Source organism: Tamandua tetradactyla, chromosome 6, assembly GCF_023851605.1.
Source record: "Tamandua tetradactyla isolate mTamTet1 chromosome 6, mTamTet1.pri, whole genome shotgun sequence".
NCBI classification, from domain to species: domain Eukaryota; kingdom Metazoa; phylum Chordata; class Mammalia; order Pilosa; family Myrmecophagidae; genus Tamandua; species Tamandua tetradactyla.
In genome coordinates, this window is record NC_135332.1 from 36,039,904 (window position 1) to 36,060,473 (window position 20,570).

General features: G+C 34.9%; 1 protein-coding gene across 12 annotated transcripts in view; it reads left to right on the forward strand.

Moving 5' to 3' along the window:
* Positions 1–20,570, forward strand: part of STXBP4 (syntaxin binding protein 4) — a 230,780-nt gene that overhangs the window by 148,992 nt on the left and 61,218 nt on the right. For all 12 annotated transcript variants that reach the window (XR_013177618.1, XR_013177619.1, XM_077164824.1 and 9 more), the window contains 3 exons: positions 2,054–2,170; positions 2,657–2,706; positions 13,651–13,784. Coding sequence is in view for 10 of the 12 variants with exons in the window: in XM_077164824.1 (XP_077020939.1) it covers positions 2,054–2,170; positions 2,657–2,706; positions 13,651–13,784 (301 nt within the window). In the remaining 2 variants the exon portion in view is untranslated. The remainder of the gene's footprint in view (positions 1–2,053; positions 2,171–2,656; positions 2,707–13,650; positions 13,785–20,570) is intronic.

The window sequence follows — 20,570 nt, forward strand, 5'->3', positions numbered from 1 at the left end:
CTGTTTTCTTCATTTGTACATTTTATTTTCTTCTATGTTTTCTAATTTTTCATTCTTTGTTTTTTTTTTATATACTGTTTCTAATTTTTAGTGATTGGCCTAGAAATTTTAACATTCTGTTTGAACTTAAATTGTAAAATTAATGTGCATCTTCTTCTAAACATTATAAGCACTTTTAGAACATGCTACGAGATAACTCCAATAATCTTCTCATTTTATTTTTGTTTCCATGTTGGTCAGTACTTTAGTTCATTCTTCATTTTTAACCTGTAGACACTATTGTTATTTGTTTTGTCCAGTTAACATTTGTTTAGATAATATTTACCACTTTCTATTTTCAACATTCATTCTTGCATCTCAGACCTTCTTGCTAAGATCACTTTCTTTCTTCCTTCAGGAATTGATTTAATGAGTATCTGTGGTAATAAATCTCCATTTTTGTTTGTCAGAAAAACACCTTTATTGAACTCTTATTCTTGAAATTTAGCTTTGCTACATCTAGAATGTTAAGTAGGCATTGAATTTCTTTCAGTATTTTTATTCCATGGTTGTGATATAAGCCATCAACCTCTCATTTGTTTGCAGATAATCTGTTGTTTCTTTCTAGATTATTTTTAAATCACTTTGTCTTTGACATTTGGCAATTTGATGATTACAAATCATGTAGAGTTTTTTTCATATTTATATTGCTTGGGATTCTCTGAACTTCCTAATTCTGAGCAGTGTTTTTCTCTTTTTTTTTTTTTTTTTTTGCCATTTCTGGAAGACTCTAAATTATTTGTCTTGAACTTTCATTTTTTTCTAATATTGCTTTTGTAATTCAGATTAAATATATATTGGTTCTTCTTTTCTTGCTTTTTTCCTCCTTATCTGTTCTTTTCATATTTTTAGTTTTTGTCTTTCTACTCCATTTGAGGAGTTTCTCTACCTCTGTCTTCCAGTTCACTTGTTCTCTTTTACTGTGTCAAATCAGATATTAAGCCCATAATTAAGTCTATAATTTAATTATGATTATATTTTTATTTTTGAGAAATTCATTTTCTATAGCCTCTAGATTTATTCTGATAGTTTCCTGTCCTTTTATCATACCATCAATTTCCTCTTAATTTTTAGAACATATTAAACATACTTTATATTCTGTATCTAATCTTTCCAATATCTGCTGTCTTTATAGATCTGGTCCTATAATTTTCTTCCTCAAGCTGACTTTCATTCATGATAGCTTATTTCTTCATATGTACAGTGAAGTTTTTTTTTAATTTTAAAAGCACTTGCTTTGATACGTTATATGTGATGATTATTTGAGATCTGAATTTAGAAAATATTCATCCAGAGGAACTTTGTGTTTGCTTCTGCCAGCTTGGGACCAACTAAAATCCGACCACTCAGTTAGTATACATTCTGACCCACACGGACGTGAGTGGGAGCATGTAGTTAAGATACTTTTTTTTTACCCACTCTTCTAGAACCAAAATCAAAGCGCTGTTTACCTCTGTTAAGTGTGTTTCTTCTGAGTTCACTCCTTAGATGCCTCCTGTTTGCCATCTGTGCCTTGTGAAACCCCAACCCGTAAGCCACCAGGATCAGCATCTACCCTCAGGGCAATTTAGGGTGAAGTGCTTACTCACCACAGTAGGTTCACCCTGAATTGCCGTTGCTTGTCTCCATGAATTACCTTACTTTCCTTTGAGCTCAGCTTTGTACTGAATTCTATTATACTAAATAGGTGTATTTATCTCCAGCATTTTTAGTTGTGCTATACCGAGAGGGTTTTTCCTTGGCATCTAGTGTGCCACATTGCCAAAAAAAAAAAAAAATCACAAACGTATTAAATTGATTATATGTAAGAATTAATGAAATAATACCTTTATTTTGGCATACCTATTCTGCTTAAATTTGCAATTAGTTGTGCCTTCAAAATCAAAAGGTGTATATAGTAAGAGAAAATAAGTGACGTTGTAATAAAAGATATTACTTAATAAAAACTGAAAATAGGAGTCAGTAGTTAAAATTAAAGAAATGTGTAAGACACTCTTTTTTGCATTCTCTGCAGGCAAGTGTTCAGGATTTAAGAAAGAGAATTACAGTGCTTGACTGCCAATTGCGAAAATCAGAAATGGCTCGAAAAATGTTTGAAGTATCCACTGAAAAACTTCTTCATTTTGTAGAGGTAAATTTTCTTCTTACCATTAGTTATGTTCATTTTTAAAAAATATATAGGTAACTGAAATATGAATAAATGGCAGTGGCTGGTGGCTAACAAAACATTCTCTGGGCTCAAACAATGATGCTGGCTTGCACAGTCAGATTTGAAATTGCATAGGTAATGAATAGATCAGCTAACGTTTTATTAATTGTAAAGAGGAACAGTTGAGAAAGATTAATATAATCCTAACTGTACACTGTTTGGATGTTTTCGTAAAAATCTTAATATTATGTCAATATTATTTGATAAATATTCACCCTACCAGGAAATGTTTCTATAGTTCTATTTCCCAGAATTACATGTTAGTGTAATTGATTTTTTCCCCTACATACAAGAAACACTTGTTTAATCAATTAGGGTATGGGGAGAAAGTATAAATATTAATTAAGCCAGAAAGATATTTGTTAAAATTATCAAACTTATGTATCTCTTTTGCTGTCTTGTTACTAGGCCATTCAAGAAATATTTTCTGGTAACTCTGCTTCTTTATCAAATTTAAGGTAAGAATATTTAAGCACTTTCTGTAGAGTATGACCTCTAGTTACATTTTTATCTGATTATTGTGACAAAAATACTAAAATCTCGTAAAAACCTTAAGATATGACATAACTCCTGTTAGGTGCCTTCATTAATGTCTTGTGGACAGAGGTTCAAGGACACATTGATTTTGATACCATCTCTGTAGAGGAAATTCCTGCAGCTATTTAGCCAGTCATTGTAATCTTGTACTCACTCCTTTATTAAAACTGAGATAGGGTTCACCTATCCCGTCTTTGTCAGAAATTCTGTAAAGCTAAGATTAACTGGAAATTCTGCAAGCATCCTACATATAAGCAAAAGTTATTAGTCACAGGTTCACTGCTAAAGGTCATTCTCAACCCAGCAGATCAGTTGTTATGGCAAACAGAACTTTGCAAAACATGCTCATGCAATCAATTACTTTCATTTAAAGAAAAATTATTTGGAGAATACAACTTGATTTTCTTATTATTCACAGTATGTTTCAGATTTAAAATTTACTAGGAGCTACCAACATGCAAAAAAGATTTATTATTTCAAACCACAAGTTTATGATTGTTTTGATATATGATGAAAAATACACATGAAAGAAAGATTTTTATTTATTCATTTGCAAAGTAATAGTTTCTCATCTTATCATATAGCTACTACTTGTTCTTGATGTGCCTTCTATTTCTAGCAGTTTACATTTGCAGAGACATAAGAAAACTCTCCTCTTTACTATGAAAATAGCAGTTCAGTAAATGAGATGATTCATTATATCTTACTATGTTTCTGCTAACATTTTTAATATATATTTTTATTATAAATCTTAAACTAACAAACAAACATTTTTGATATACAAATATTCTATACATGGTGTATAATCAATGACTCACAATATCATCACATAGTGGTGTATTCATCAACCATGATCATTTTTTGAACATTTGCATCTCTCCAGCAAAAGAACTAAAAAAGAAAAAAGAAAAGCTCTACATACCATACCCCTTACCTGGCCTTCTTATTGACCACTAATATTTCAATCTACTCAATTTTTTTTTCTTCTTCTTTTTCTTTTTTCAATTTTTTTTACTCAATTTATTTTAACCTTTGTTCCCCCATTACTTGTTTATGTTATATCCATAGTTTTTTTTATTCAACGTAACAATTACAACACAAACATTCGTACCATATGACATTCTATTCTTGATATATAATCAATAGCTTGCAATATCATCACATAGTTTTGTATCCATCATCATGATTATTTCTTAGAACATTTGCATCAGTTCAGAAAGAGAAATAAAAGGAAAACAGAAAAAAATTCATATATACCATGCCCCTTACCCTCCCTCCCTTTCAATGATCACTATAGCATTTCAATCTACTAAATTTTTTTTAACATTTGTTCCCCCTAATATTTATTTATTTTTAATCCATATGTTTTACTTATCTGTCAATAAGATAGATAAAAGGAGCATCAGACACAAGGTTTTCACAATCACAGTCACATTGCAGTAGCTGTATCATTATACAATCATCTTCAAGAAACATGATTACTGGAACACAGCTCTACATTTTCAGGCAGTTCCCTCCAGCCTCTCCATTACACCTTAATTAAAAAGGTGATATCTATATAATGCGTAAGAATAACCTCCAGGATAACCTCTCGATTCTGTTTGGAATCTCCCAGCCATTGACACTTTATTTTGTCTTATTTCACTCTTTCCTCTTTTGGTTGAGAAGATTTTCCCAATCCCTTGATGCCGAGTCCCAGCTCATTCTAGGATTTCTGCCCCACATTGCCAGGAAAGTCCACAGTCCTGGGAGTCATGTCCCACGTAGAGAAAGGGAGGGCAATGAGTTTGCTTGTCGTGTTGGCTGAGAGAGAGAGGCCACATCTTAGCAACAAAAGAGGTTCTCTGGGGGTGACTCTTAGGCCTAATTTTAAGTAGGCTTAGCCTATCTTTTGCGGGGTTAGGTTTCATATGAACAAAACCCAGATTGAGGGCTCTGCCTATTGCTTTGGTTGTCCCCACTGCTTCTGAGAATATCAAGAATACTCCACTTGGGGAAGTCGAGTTTTCCTCCTTTCTCACTATTCCCCTAAGGGGGCTTTACAGATACTTTGTTATTCACTATTCAAATTACTCTGGGATTTATCAGGGCATCACTCTGGACAAACCTACAAAACCTCATGCCATATTCAAGGTCCCATGTACTTAAGGTGTTCAATTAAGCTGTCCACATAAGTTATATTAGGAAATGCACTAGTCAAAATATAAATTTTGTACCAAATAAACATTTTTTGCTTTAGTCTTACACACAAGTTAAAGTTTTAAAATATTAATTACTCTCTATTTTCAACACCCTACAGTATTGACATTCCTTTGTTCTTCCTCATGAAAAAACATTTTTAAATTTGTACATTTAGTCACTGTCAATTTACACTCTAGGCATTCCTAGATTATACCATCTCAGTCTTTATCGTATATCTTTCCTTCTGATTTCATTTGTGCCCCCAGGCTTCCTTCCTCTGTCATTCTCACATTCAGCTTCATTCAGTATTCTAATATTATTGTGCCATAATTAGGTAGTATTGTACTATCCATTTCTGAATTTTTACAATCAGTCCTGTTGCACAATCTGTATCCCTTCAGCTCCAATTACCTAATATCTACCTATTTCTAGCTCCTGTTGAACTCTGTTCTTAACTGAAATTCTCCAACTTCATTCATTGATGTTAGTTCATATCAGTGAGACCATACATTATTTGTCCTTTTGTTTCTCGCTAATCTCATTGAGCATAATGCCCTCATGTCCATCCATGTTGTTACATACTTTATAACTTTATTCTTACAGCTCCATAATATTCCATCATACGTATATACCACATCGTACGTACCACTCGTACGTGTTTAGCCACTCATCTATTGATGGACATTTTGGCTGTTTCCATCTCTTGGCAATTGTAAATAATGCTGCTATAAATATTGGTGTGCAAATGTCTGTTTGTGTCCTTGCCCTCATGTCCTCTGAGTAAATACCTAGCAGTGGTATTGCCAGGTCATATGGCAGTTCTGAACCACCAAACTGCCTTCCACAGTGGTTGTACCATTTGACTTCCCACCAACAGTGGATAAGTGTGCCTCTTTCTCCACATCCTCTCCAGCACTTGTCATTTTCTGTTTTATTGATAATGACCATTCTGGTAGGTGTGAGATGTTATCTCATTGTGGTTTTGATTTGCATTTCTCTAATAACCAGGGAAGTTGAGCATCTTTTCATGTGCCTTTTGGCCATTAGTATTTCTCTTCTGAGAAGTGTCTGTTCAAGTCTTTTGCCCATTTTGTACTTGGGTTGTCTGTCTTTTTGTTGTTGAGTTGAACAGTCTCTTTATATATTTTGGATACTAGACCTATATCTGATATATCATTTCCAAATATTGTCTCCCATAGTGTAGACTGTCTTTTTCACTTTCTTGACAAAGTTCTTTGATGCACAAAAGTATTTAATTTTGATGAGTTCCCATTTCTTTCTTTTTTCAGTGCTTGTGCTTTGAGTATAAGGGCTAGGAAACCACCTCCTGTTATAAGGTTTATAAGATATTTCCCTACATTTTCTTCTTAAGTTTACTAGTCTTAGATCTAATGTTTAGGTCTTTGATCCATTTTGAGTTAATTTTTGTATAGCATGTGAGATATGGATCCTCTTTCAATCTTTTGCATGTGGATATCCAGTTCTCTAGGCACCATTTATTGAAGAGACAGTTCTATCCCAGGTGAGTTGGCTTGACTGCCTTATCAAAGATCCGTTGTCCATAGATGAGATGGTCTATATCTGAACACTCTGTTCGATTCCATTGGTCAGTATATCTATCTTTATGCCAGTACCATGCTGCTTTGACCACTGTAGCTTCGTAATACACCTTAAAATCAGGTATTTTAAGTCGGCGTCAACCTCCGACTTCATTTTTCTTTCTCAGGATATTTTTAGCTATTCAGGGCACCCTGCCTGTCCAGATATATTTGGTTATTGGTTTTTCTATTTCTGAAAAGTAAGTTTTTGGGATCTTAATTGGTATTGCATTGAATCTGTAAATCAATTTAGGTAGAACTGATATCTTAACTGTATTTAGTCTTCCAATCCATGAGCATGGTAGCCCTTCCATTTATTTAGGTGTTCTGTAATATCTTTTAACAATTTCTTGTGGTTTTCTTTGTATACGTCTTTTGTATCTTTAGTTAAATTTATTCCTAAATATTTTCTTTTTTTGCAATTGTAAATGGAATTTTTTTCTTGATTTCCTCCTCATATTGTTCATTACTAGTGTATAGAGACACTACAAATTTTTGAGTGTTCATCTTGTAACTTGCCACTTTGCTGTACTCATTTATAAGCTCTAGTAGTTTTGCCGTGGATTTTTGGGGGTTTTCGACATATAGTATCATATCATCTGCAAACAGTGAGAGTTTTATTTCTTCCTTTCCAATTTTGATGCCTTATATTTCTTTTTCTTGTCTAATTGCTCTGGCTAGAACTTCCAACACAATGTTGAATAATCAATGGTGATAGTGGACATCCTTGTCTTATTCCTGATCTTAGGGGGAAAGTGTTCAATTTTTCCCTACTGAGGATGATGTTAGCTATGGGTTTTTCATATATTCCCTTTATCACACTGAGGAAGTTCCCTTCTATTCCTATCTTTTGAAGTGTTTTCAACAAGAAAGGATGTTGAATTTTGTCAGATGCCTTTTCTGTATCAATTGAGATGATCATGTGGTTTTTCTGCTTTAATTTGTTGATGTGGTATATTGCATTAATTTTCTTATGTTGAACCATTCCTGCATACCAGGGATGGATCCTACTTGGTTGTGGTGTATAATTCTTTTAATGTACTACTGGATTCGATTTGCAAGAATTCTGTTGAGGATTTTTGCATCTATATTCATTAGAGAGATTGGTCTGTAATTTTCTTTTTTTGTAATATCTTTACTGGCTTTGGTATGAGGGTGATGTTGACTTCATAGAATGAGTTAGGTAACCTTCCATCTACTTTTTTGAAGAGTTTGAGCAGGATTACTACTAATTCTTTCTTGAATGATTAGTAGAATTCATATGTGAAACCATCTGATCCTGGACTTGTCTTTTTTGGGGGCTTCTTAATGACTGATTCAGTTTCTTTACTTGTGATTAGTTTGTTAAGGTCGTCTATTCTTGAGTTACTGTTGGTTGTTCATGCCTTTCTAGGAAGTTGTCCATTTCATCTACATTGTCTAGTTTATTAGCATGAAATTATTCACAGTATCCTCTCATTATCTCCTTTATTTCTGCCGGTCCAGTGCTTATGTCTCCTCTTCCATTTCTGATTTTATGTATTTGCATCCTCTCTTGTCTTCTTTTTGTCAACCTCACTAAGGGTCCATCAATCTTATTGATATTCTCATAGAACCAACTTCCGGTTTTGTTGATTTTCTCAATTGTTTTCATTTTCTCAATTTCGTTTATTTCTGTTCTAATCTTCATTATTTCTTTCTTTTTGCTTGCTTTGGGATTAGTTTGCTGTCCTTTCTCTAGTTCTTCCAAGTGGACAGTTATTCCTCAATTTTTGCTCTTTCTTCTTTTTTGATATACATATTTAGGGCAATAAATTTCCCTCTTAGCACTGCCTTTGCTGCATCCCATAAATTTTGATATGTTGTGTTTTTATTTTCATTTGCCTCAACATATTTACTGATTTCTCTTGTAATTTCTTCCTCGACCCACTGGTTGTGTAAGAGTGTGTTGTTGAGCCTCCATATATTTGTGAATTTTCTGGCACTCTGCCCATTATTGATTTCCAACTTCATTCCTTTAGGATCTGAAAAAGTGTTTGTATGATTTCAATCCCTTTAAATTTATTAAGACTTGCTTTATGATCCAGCAAATGGTCTATCCTTAAGAATGATCCATGAGCAGTTGAAGTAAAGGTGTAACCTGCTGTTGTGGGGTGTAGTTCTGTAAATGTCTGCTAAGTCTAGCTCATTTATTGTATTATTCAAATTTCTGTTTCTTTATTGATCCTCTGTCTAGATGTTCTGTCCATTGATGAGAGTGGAGAATTGAAGTCTCCAACTATTATGATAGATGTGTCTATTTCTCTTTTCAGTGTTTGCCTCATGTATTTTGGAGTATTCTGGCTCAGTGCATAAATATTTATGATTGTTATGTCTTCTTGTTGAATTATTCCTTTTATCAATACATAGTGTCCTTCTTTGTCTCTTTTAACTGTTTTACATTTGAAGTCTAATTTGTTGGATAGTTGTAGAGCTACTCCTGCTCTCTTCTGATTGTTATTTGCATAGAATATCTTTTCCCAACTTTCGCTTTCAACCTATGTTTATCCTTGGGTCTAAGATGCATTTCCTGTAGACAGCGTATAGATGAGTCCTGTTCTTTAATACATTCTGCCAGTCTATGTCATTTGATTGGGGAGTTTAATCCATTAACATTTAGTGTTATTACTGTAAGGGCAATACTTTCTTCTACCATTTTCCCTTTTGGATTTTATATGTCATATCTTATTTTTCCTCTATGTACCTTTACTGATAGTCTTCATTTCTACATTCTTCTTAATACCTCTCTCTCTTGTCTTTTCCTCTCTGTCTTAGTGCTCCCTTTAGTATTTCTTGCAGAGCTGGGCTCTTGTCACAAATTCTCTCAGTGATTTTTTTTTTGTCTGAAAATGTTTTACTATCCCTTTCATTTTTGACGGACAGTTTTGCTGGATATAGAATTCTTGGTTGGCAGTTTTTCTGTTTTAGTAACTTAAATATATAATCCCACTGTCTTCTCACCTCCATGGTTTCTGCTGAGAAATCTATGAATAGTCTTATTGGGCTTCCCTTGTATGTGATGGATTACTTTTTTCTTGCTGCTTTCAAGATTCTCTCTTTCTCATTGCCCTCTGACATTCTGATTAGTAAGTGTCTTGGAGTACATCTATTTGGATCTATTCTGTTTGGGGTACGCTGCACTTCTTGGATCTGTAATTTTAAGTCTTTCATATGAGTTGGGAAATTTTCAGTGATAATTTCCTCCATTAGTTTTCCTCCTCCTTTTCCCTCCTCTTCTCCTTCTGGGACACCCATAACACGTATATTTGTGTGCTTCATGTTGTCATTCAGTTTCTTGAGTTCTGTTCATATTTTTCCATTCTTTTCCCTATATTTTCTTTTGCTTGTTGGATTTCAGATGTCCTATCCTCCAGTTCACTAATCCTATCTTCTGCCTCTTGAAATCTGACATTGTAGGTTTCCATTGTTTTTTTCATCTCTTTTACTGTACCTTTCACTCACACAAGTTCTGTGATTTGTGTTTTCAGACTTTCTCTTTTTTCATTCCTTGCCTTCTTCATATCTTCCCTCAGTTCATTGATTTGATTTTTTGATGAGGTTTTCCATGTCTGTTCAAACATTCAAATTGTTTCAACTCCTGGATCTTATTTAAATTGCTGCTTTGTTCTTTTGACTGGGCCATATCTTCAGTTTTCCTAATACGATTCTTATTTTTGCTCATGTCTAGGCATTTAATTACCTTAATTAGTGTATTCTGGAGTTTGTTTTCACTTTTTTTACCTAGGGTTTTCTTGCTAGATGACTTTGTTGTCTCTCTGTTCTTTGACATTCAGTTCATCTTATTCTATCTAGCTTAGGTTTTGTTTAACAGATAAGAATTTTTCAGTTTTTGTTTTCTTGTTTCTTGCCCTGCCTGCATGGTGTCTTTTTTCCCCCATTTAAGAGAGTCTACTTATGTATTATAGACCCCAGCCAGATTTTCACAGACCAAACTGGCCTCCTCTCAGGAGGAAAGAATCATCTGCATCAGTTTTCCCTGAGGGTGAGACCCAGCAGGTTGAAAGGCTTTCCTATGAAGCCTCTAGACTCTGTGTTTTTTCCTATCCTAACCAGAATGTGGAGCTTTTCTGCCTGTGGGTCCCACCAGCGTAAGGTAATGCGGTACCTTTAACTTCAGCAGACTCTCCCTGCTTAGGGCATGGTTGAGACAGAGGAGAGGTTGTAGGCTGGCTTTAATCACTTCAGTTTTCCAGTCCCTGGGGTCTGAACTCCTTGATGGAGGGATTCCACCTCAACTGGGCCCCACCCCTCTCCTGGGGAAGGCACAACCTCCAGAGAAACTCTCAAACAAGTTTAATTCTGCCCTTACCTGGAAGGCACAGCCTCCAGACAAACTCTCAAACAAGTTTAATTCTGCCCTTGCAAGCCCAAGAAGTCTTGCAGCTGTATTCAAAGAGTAGTCAAGCCGTAGAAACACAGCCACAAAAAAGAAAAGAAGAATCCTTTTGAGAGCAGGGCCCCCTTTCCTCAGGTTTGCCAATCAAGAGCTTAAGTTGGTGTGTTGTTCTGTGTATCTCCAGGTCCTCTGTGCCCCCTCCTTTCCTTCAGGGCCCAGACCCTTTCAAGTATTATGTGCTATCCAGTTGAAAAAACCTGTTTCTTTTTTCCCTTTTCTCTTTTTCTGTCAGCCATGCCCCCTTTGCGCAAGGGCAAAAACCAGTAACCTCCACTTTTACTTGAGGTTCAGCTGAGCTGGGAGCCTATTTTTAGTAGTCAGAATTTGTTAATTAATTCCACAATTGGAACTTGGCTGCGCTTAGCCCTGCTATTAGTAAAATCTTTTTCCTTTCCCCTCTGGGAAGCCGCCTGTGGTGGAGGGGCACTGGCCAACATGGCTTGGGGGACTCACGGTTCTGGGTGGGCTCGCAGCCGGTCCAGCTTGTCCAGACTGGGGTACGCTGTGTGTCCAGTCACTGACATGTCCCCAGCTGTTGTTCTGTACTGTTCCTGGCTCTTTACTAGCTGCTGTGGAGGACAATCTAAATCCCACATCTCACTAAGCCGCCATCTTGGCCCCGCCTCTCCACATAACATTTTTGAATTTAGAAGAATATTGATAGTTGTTTACTGCTAAGCTCATTTTAATGTAATGCTTTATACCTTATAATGAAGGAATTTGATATGTTTATTGTTATCCATGCTGCTTTTTATAAATAATAATTATGCATATTCCATGATGATTATTAAAATTCTCAGCAATCAGATTCCCCTTGATTGAAATAGGTTTCCCCATCCAACCCAAGGTGTCACTGTGACCTTGACTTATAATTTAGAAGTCTGGGTTTTAAAAATGAAGGTTAAAAGTGACTAAAGCCTAGGGCAGGCCACAGTGGCTCAGCAGGCAGAGTTCTCACCTGCCGTGCCAGAGACTCAGGTTCGATTCCCAGTGCCTGCTCATATATTTAAAAAAAAAAAAAAAAAAAAAAAAGTGACTACGTCTAGAGGCTGCTGTTTCCTTAAACTCCTTCATGGGGAAATAAGGCAACTTTTAAAAACTACATTAAGCAACTTTACAATGTCTTGGAAAGTTAAACAGCAATACAGTCTGGTTAAAACTTTTTATTATAATATATCTTCTATAGTGGATCTTGCAATGCCTTGATGATTTAGCTCAGACTAAAGACTATGTGATTGAGTTTGAGAATTGATGTTTTGGGTTCCTGTTATGAGTTAATGCCATCATGCTGAAGAAGATAGATTGTAAGTAATGGTTTATCATCAGTTTAAAGTGGTCTTTTTTCAAGTAAAAGTTTCAGCACAATGTAGCTTTTGTTTGTTTTTTGCAGTAACACTTTTCTTAATTATATCAGAATGCATTTATTTCAGGTTTTGTTTACATCTTTAATAAGTGATATGAATGTTCTAGTCTATTTTATATGTAGAGGCAACAAATAGAAGCAATAGTAAATTTTTGTTTAATTTGTCATTAATTTGAATTTTTTAAAAAATCTAAATTAAAGGTTATGTCATATTAGCATAAAGTGACTACTCACAAAATAAGCCCTAAATTAGGAAGTTAGGCCATCCTTCTATTACTTCCTCCTAATAAAGGAAGTCAACCTAATTTTTTAAATGCAATTTTATTGAGATATATTCACACCCATGTAATCATCCAAAGTATATAATCATTGGCTCACAGTAGCATCATATCATTGTACATTCATCACCACAATCAATTTTAGAACATTTTCATTACTCCAAAAACAAAAAGAACACCAAAATATCCCATACCCTTTATCCCCCCACATTAATTTTTTTTCTTTATTTTTTTACTTATGTGCCCATAAACTGGATAAAGGGAATGTTAGTCACAAGGTTTTCATGTCACATGTTCGGTCACACTGTAAAAGCTATATAGTTCTACAATGATCTTCAAGAATCAGGGCTACTGAAACATAGTTCAACAGTTTCAGATATTTCCTTTAGCTATTCTAATACACTAGAATCTAAAAAGGGATTTCTGTATAATGTGTAAGAATAACTTCCAGAACGACATCTCAACTCTATTTGAGGTCTCTTAACCACTGAAACTTGATTTTGTTTCATTTCTTTTCCTGTTTTTGCTCAAGAAGGCCTTCTCAATTTTTCGATGCCAGGGCCAAGCTCATCTCTGGGAATCATGTCCCATGTTGTCAGGGAGATTGACATCCCTGGGAATCATGTTCCACATAGGGAGGAGGGCAATGAGTTTATTTACAGGGCTGACTTAGAGAGAGAGGCCACATCTGAGCAACATCTCACCTCATGTGAGCAACATCTCATCTGTGACTCTTAGGCATAATTATAAGTAGTCTAATTTTTTAAAGGCTATTTATTGTATAGTAAGGAAAGCAGAAATATTGTTTTGTATGAACTACTTCATTTATGCCTATATCATGTTCCCAGAAATAGAAATATTTTTGTTCAAATTTATAACAATCAAGAATTCTGATTAAAAGAAAAAAAAGAATAACAGCAAAAAAAGAATTCTGATTTACCAACTTTATTTCCCTCTTATGTAATATTTATTATGTAACAATTTCAACTTTATTTTATTTCCCTCTTTAGTGAAAGAAGAGCTATGTTAGCTTCTCAGACCTCCCTCACACCTCTGGGAAGGAATGGACGTCATAACCCAGCAAACCTGGCACTTGAATCTAAGGACCTTGTTAAATCTGTCCGTGCCATTCTTGATATGGATTGTAAGTTTTCTGCATTTTTAACTTTTTTTTTTATAATTCAATTAACAAAATGAGAAAATTTCAAATCTGATAATTTAACTTTGTTAAATATATCAGCTTGCTTACAGTTCAATTGATAGAAATATTGATGGACCACTTGCAGGGGGAAAATATTTGCTTTATTTAAAGTGCTCAAAATGGCTTCTAACTGAGAACAAGTCTTTCCTCCCCTTCCTTCAAAAGTCTCTTTGAAACGGTAGAATAAATATAAAAATAAATCCATAGCAGCACTGGAGGCAGAAGGGTAGAACAATCATTAAGGAATTTTAAAATAATATATAGCAGATGGACTAAGAGTGAAGGTCCAGCTGAGTAAAAGACCCCGTAACGCAATACAGGTGGAAGACAAGACTGCAGAAACAGTGAGTCTTCCACGTAGAACCGTGGGAAAAAACTCAGGATCACAGATAGGACAAACTGGGAACAGACTCTGGGGCAGTCAGCAGGATAATTAATTAAAGTACTGGGGAAAAGCTGAACCAGTTCCCTTCTCTCATAGCTGCTGGCTCAGGCATTTACTCCTAAGCTAGAGCCAAGGGAATACCTCTCTAAAGGGGCTGCATGATCTGTCATGGAGCACCCCAAGAGTCAGCACTGGGCTGGAAGGAGAAGCAGGGTAGTACTCTAGGTAACTTCCAACAACCTAGTTGTCCTTGGGGAAAGATTAAATGATTGGACATTTCCATCTTTCCCTCCTATCTTCTTGGCAATTTTGCCTATTCATGGGTTTCAATGTCCTTTTTATAACTATTTTCTAACATACACTTTATTCTCCTGCAATGCAAATAATAAATAATTTACCTAACTATACCCATTATTTATAAAAATCAGTAAAATGCTCTAACTGTACTATAAAGGGGAAATGAGAGGAAAGTGGTTTTTAATTAAATAATATGTATTTCAGTAGGTAAATGCTTGAATACAACTATGCTAGGAGATAATGTCCTAACAGGATGCTTGCATCTGCACATAGAATCACCACAAATGTGACAACTATGAATACAAACTGGTAAACTGTATTGGAAAAGTGCTCATATTTAAATTGACATGAATAATATGATTGTCCAAAATGGTAAACAATTCTTGGTACAGTTTCTGAACAAAAGAAAGTAGTCGTCAGTCCATTTACACAGTAGTTATACACCTGAACAAATCAATGTATATTAAAATTGTGCAAAATGATTTGGGGTTCATCTGTAAAGTGGAATTAGGCTCCAATCTCAAGTAATTAAAAACAAGTTTATCACCAACATGAATGTCCCGTAGGACATTTGAAAGTTATGCAGGACAGCTCCCTTGTTGGACAAGACTGTTCAATGCATCCTATGATGATAGATGGTTAGTATCCCTGGTGCCCTTCCGCTAAATGCGAAAGAACCCCAAAATCATTGTGATAATAGACAAAGCATCACAACTTTCCAAAATATCCCCTGAGGGCGGTACCATACTTACTGAGAACTTCTGATGAGATCATCATTTAGAAATATGAACAGACAACCAGGAATCACCAAGTACTGGAGATGGGAGAAACTGTATAACAGAGAAATACCAGAAAAATAGAAAAAGAATTATTAAATGAATATAATATTCTGAAGATTCTATCACTTAGAGTTATTATCCTCAAAAGAGTCAATAAGTCATTGTATCCGTTGTACAAGTAGCTGTCATGAAAGAAACATTTGTTATTTTAAAGAGAACTTTTAACAAGTAATTTAAAATTCATTTTTCTAGTAGATATAATACCCACTCAATGAGACTACTGGGAAGAACAATAAGTATAATTTGTATAAAGCATCTACTCCTTCCATTTCCTAAAACAGAGCAAATACCCAGAAGTAGGTTTTGAACTGTGGTTGAACTATACATAGCACAAACTTTTTAACTGTTTGTTTGCCATTACTGTAATCACTCCAAAATGTAATGGCTTAAAACAAGAATTTATAATCACTGCCATGGTCCTATTGGTTAACTGGGCAGTTCTTGCTAGGGGTCTCAAGAGCTTGGAGGTCTAAGATGGTTTCCTGATGTGTTAAGTAGCAGATTGAGCTGGGAGCTCAGCTGGTGCTGTCAACTGGAACACCTAGCACCCATGTGTAACCTCTTCAGCATGGCAGCTTCAAGGAAAACTTCTTACATGATGGCACAAGGCTCTAGTACAGGTATTCCAGTAGGCAAGGCAGAAGTTGACCTAGCCTCAAAAATTACAAAGAATCATGTCCAATGTATGCTGTTCATTGATGTAGATTCAAGGGAGAGGGTGTTAGGTTCCATTCCTGAATGGGAAAATGGCAAGGTCATGTTACAGAGGAGCAAATGAGTCAGGAGTTATTACTCTGGCCCCTTTTGAAGAATGTAGTCTCCCACATTAGTATATATTAAATAGAAATTTATTTAGTTGGGATGGCTCAATATCATCATTATATCTATTGATATATGGCATTTTAGTAGAGTACTGTGCCGGATTTTGTTTACTTTTCTCTTTATCCTTGATGTCAGTCTGTCTCCTGGTTGTCTTTATGCTGACTACCAGCATGCCACTGTCTTTCTAATTTCCACTCTTAATCCTTCCTGTGCTGGGAAACTAAATATATAAAAATTGAGTATCAAAATAATGTTTTAATAGGGTTATATGGAAATTCTGTTTTTATGCATGATTTTGCTGTAACCTACAACTTCTCTAATGATAAGTTTTGAGTGTAGTCCTGTGTAGTAAGTGGCTTGACTTAGAATAAAATAATATTCAAAGACCCTTTGGGGTAACTTTTGACTTCACAACTATGTTATGGAAAATCGGAAGCCTTGCCTTATAATTATACCTTCTTAAAAAATTGTATAATCTACTACCTTTAAAAAAAATTATTTTCTAAAACTCTGTAAGACCTCTTTATGCAAAGAAATTCTGTGGGCTCTAGTAGGGATGAAAATAATCATGCCTATGTAAGCTCAGAATTGTATATTTCAGACATTTTTAAGTTGGGGTGGGAACAGTGAAGGGAAACACCTGCACTGACATAGCCCAGTGAGCACTGGCATCATTAATTTTAATTACCTTGCTAACATTAACCTTTACATTTGTCAAACATGATTATTCAAAGAAAATATTTGAAATTCAGCAGAACTTCTTTGGAAGAAAAGTGAAAAATTCCATCTGCACTCTGTATCTGTTGCAAGATTATATGTCTTTTGCTTTTAAAACTAGCAAATAGTTTCTATGCTGTTCTTTTATTTTTAAATATAATTGCTGATGTTGGCATATTTTCCTGGTACCTTTTATAACTTTATATGACATATCTTTTTCAGTTTGATAATTCAGATAAACTCAGCTCATTTTCTTTCTCTTTAAGCAGTACGTTTTTCCTCCATGTTTAATGGAAAAAAAGAAAATTACTACCCTGATAATAGATAATTTAGCTGCAACCACCACCTCATTTCCTTTTGCCATGGTTATCTGCTTATTCAAGTTAAACTTTGAAATTTTCACTTGGGTAATTGCTTCTACTTTCTTCTTAATATAAATATACTGTAAGATGTTTCACTGTGGGATTTCCTCTAAAATGAAAGATATCTTTTAGGTCTTAAAGCTTAAAATCAGGCTCTTTTAGAACACAGTTCCAAATCTTTGTTTGGATCATAGACTCCTTTAAATCTGATGAAAGCCCTCTTCTTAGAAATATGCAATTATACACATTTTAGCATTTATTTTTATGACATTTGTGAACCCCAACCTAAGAACGCCTGATGTTGAATCACAGGAAACACAATACTTTCTACAGCATTGCAAGCATGGCCATCCAACCCTTGTGAGAACACCTCCAGCAATAAAGTACCTGAATCAAAGAGACAGCCTGGTAGCAATTTTGAATCCATGGACCAATACTCCACAGAGCTGGTGATCTTCCCTAGGTGCCCTAGAGAGCACCCCTGTAGGTGATTCTACTTCACGGAGCAAATTACTTAACCTGCAGGCATGTTTCGTCATATAAAAGTAGAGAATACCTAATAGAATAGGTAGAAAAGTAGAATAATACCTAAAGGCAGATTGAAAGATTGAAGTGCAATCATGTAAAGAACCTAACAAAGCACCTGGTATTACAAGATATACTATAACTGGTTTACTGCTGCCACCATGATTATTATTTAAAGTAATCATGAGTTTACATTTACTTACTGTCTATGGTAAGTATTAAATAATTGTTTTCTAAAGGGTCTTTCAACTTGGATATATTTGAAAATATGACAGAGAAGAGCTTTTTGTAATATATAACATTTAATGTAGTCACTGATTTTGAGTTAGAACGTAATCATTATAGGAAATTGCAGCTAAATGTCTAAATCAGCATATCTTCCAGTTGTTTATTGCTAACTGTGAACAAATTTTGGTCTGTTCTGTTACATTTGTTCCAGTGAAACAGTATGAACATAGAATAGCCATTTTCAATCAGCACTGGAACCCCTGGAGATGCTTATATTGATCTCTATCAATTTTTCCATGGTTGCCATCATTGTCATGCCTTATTTTAAACTTTACTTGAAATAACTACTTGTTTTGAATTGTAATCTTCAATTGGCATCTAGTTTCACAAATAATTCTTGAACAGATCTTGAGAGAGGTAGTTCTAAATTTTTAAAAAAGCATAAAAAGTCTATCAGGCTAGAACAGTGGGAAAGTGGTCAAATGGCTGCCTGGGGCAAGGAATTACTTGCTGTAGGACCTATAGTAATAAGGAAAATGTTTCATAAGGAAGAGGGAACATTTGTAACCATATAAACAGGGGAATTTCTAGAGCCCCATGTGCATGGCCAAGACAAGACACACGTACAAAGATTCAGTGCCAGCCTCTAAGCTTTGGGCTTAAGCTATTCTCTATGTCATTGTATGGATAAACTCTGAAGAAGAGCCCTTGCACAGTCAATTTGCAAAGATTGGGAAAGGTGTTTTCTTTTTTCCTAGTTCCTGGCATCCGAGGAAAGTTCTGTCATAACACTAGCTGTATATAATCTTAAAAAACAGAAGTCTCAGAGTCTAAGTTCCAGTGAAAACATATAAAAATGCCTAGGTTTCAACAAAAGATTACAAAACACATAAAAGCAGGAAGTGATAGCCCAAGCAAAGCAGAAGTAATCAGTGAGGTGAACCATACCTGGGACATCCCCAAGACTCTTTAAAAATCATTCTAAATATGCTCAAAGAGCAAAAGAAAAAAATGTGCAGAAAGCAATAGGTGAGCACAAAGAGTATATTAATGCAGAGATAGAATTTTTGAAAAGGAGCGAAACAGAGCTGAAGATAATGGTATCAAAAATTTTAAATTTCCTAGAGGAATTCAACAGTAGATTGAATCTGGCAGAAGAGTGAGTCAGATAACTTGAAGTTAGGACAATTGAAATCATCTACTGTGAGGAATAGAAGGAAGAATGAATGAAGAAAAGTTTACAGAGCCTGAGGAAGCTGGGACACTATCAAACGTACCAATATATGCACTGTGGGAACCCTAGAAGGAGAAGAAAGAAAGGGATATAGAAAATATTCAAGGAAACAATGGTTAAATAATGGTTGAAAACTTCCCAAATTTAACAAAATAAATGAGTATACACATCCAAGATGTTGAATGAACTCCAGACTGAATAAACCCAAATAGACCCACACCATGGCATTAAATTCTAGAGTCTTCAGAAAGCTACAAAAGAGAAGCAGCATGTTACATACAAGGTAGACTTAACAAGATTAAATGCTGATTTTTCATCAGAAACCATGGCAGAAAGAAGGCAGAGATGATGTATTTAAAGTGTTGAATGCAAAAATAAAAAATAAAAAGAAAGAAAGAAAACTGCAGCCCAAGAATTGCATATCTGGCAAAACTCTCTTTCAAAAATGAGGGAGAGATTAAGACATTCTCAGAGAAACTAAAACTGTGAGAGTTTGTCACCACTAGACCAGGCCTACAAGAGCTGCTAAAGAGTTCTTCAGGTTGAAAGAAAAGTACAGTGGACAAGAGATTGAAATTGCATTATGAAATTAAGATCTCTGGTTAAGGAAACAACAGGGGTAAGTATAAGTCAATAACATTCTCTTTTTGGTTTATATCTCCACTTTTACTTCCTACAGAATCTAAAAAGCAAATGCATAGATGTAATTGTAAATCAGTGATTTTGCACTCAAGTGTATAAACGTGTAATGTGTGACAAGAGCTACATAAAGCTAGGGGAAACGTGGTTTGTGTATACTATTGAAGTCGAATTGATATCAAAGCAAATGAGACTGTAACAGGTTTAGGGTGTTAAATTTAAGCCCCATGTTAACACCAAAGAAAATATTGGAGAATACACAAGCTCATAGAAATGGCTATTAAAGTACAGGTTGCCAGGGATGGGCTAATAGAGAATTAATGCATAATGCATGGAGAGTTTCTGTTTGGGGAGATGGGAAAGTTTATCTTGTACGCATGTTTCCACAATTAAAAAAAAGAGAGAGAAACTAAAGAGACAGTGACAATTTAAGTCAATAAATGATCCTGAATGAGATCTAACAAGGGAGGAAAGAAGTCTCAAAAGGACACTATTGAGACCTATGAATAATTTTAAATATACACTGTAAGCTTTATATCAGTATTAAATTTCTTGAACTTGATAACTGCAGTTAAGGAGGTTACATAAGTGTGAATATCCCTGTTCATAAGAAATATACATGGCAGTATCAAGTGTTCAAGGAGTATGATGTACACCCTATACTAAAGTGGTCAGGATGTG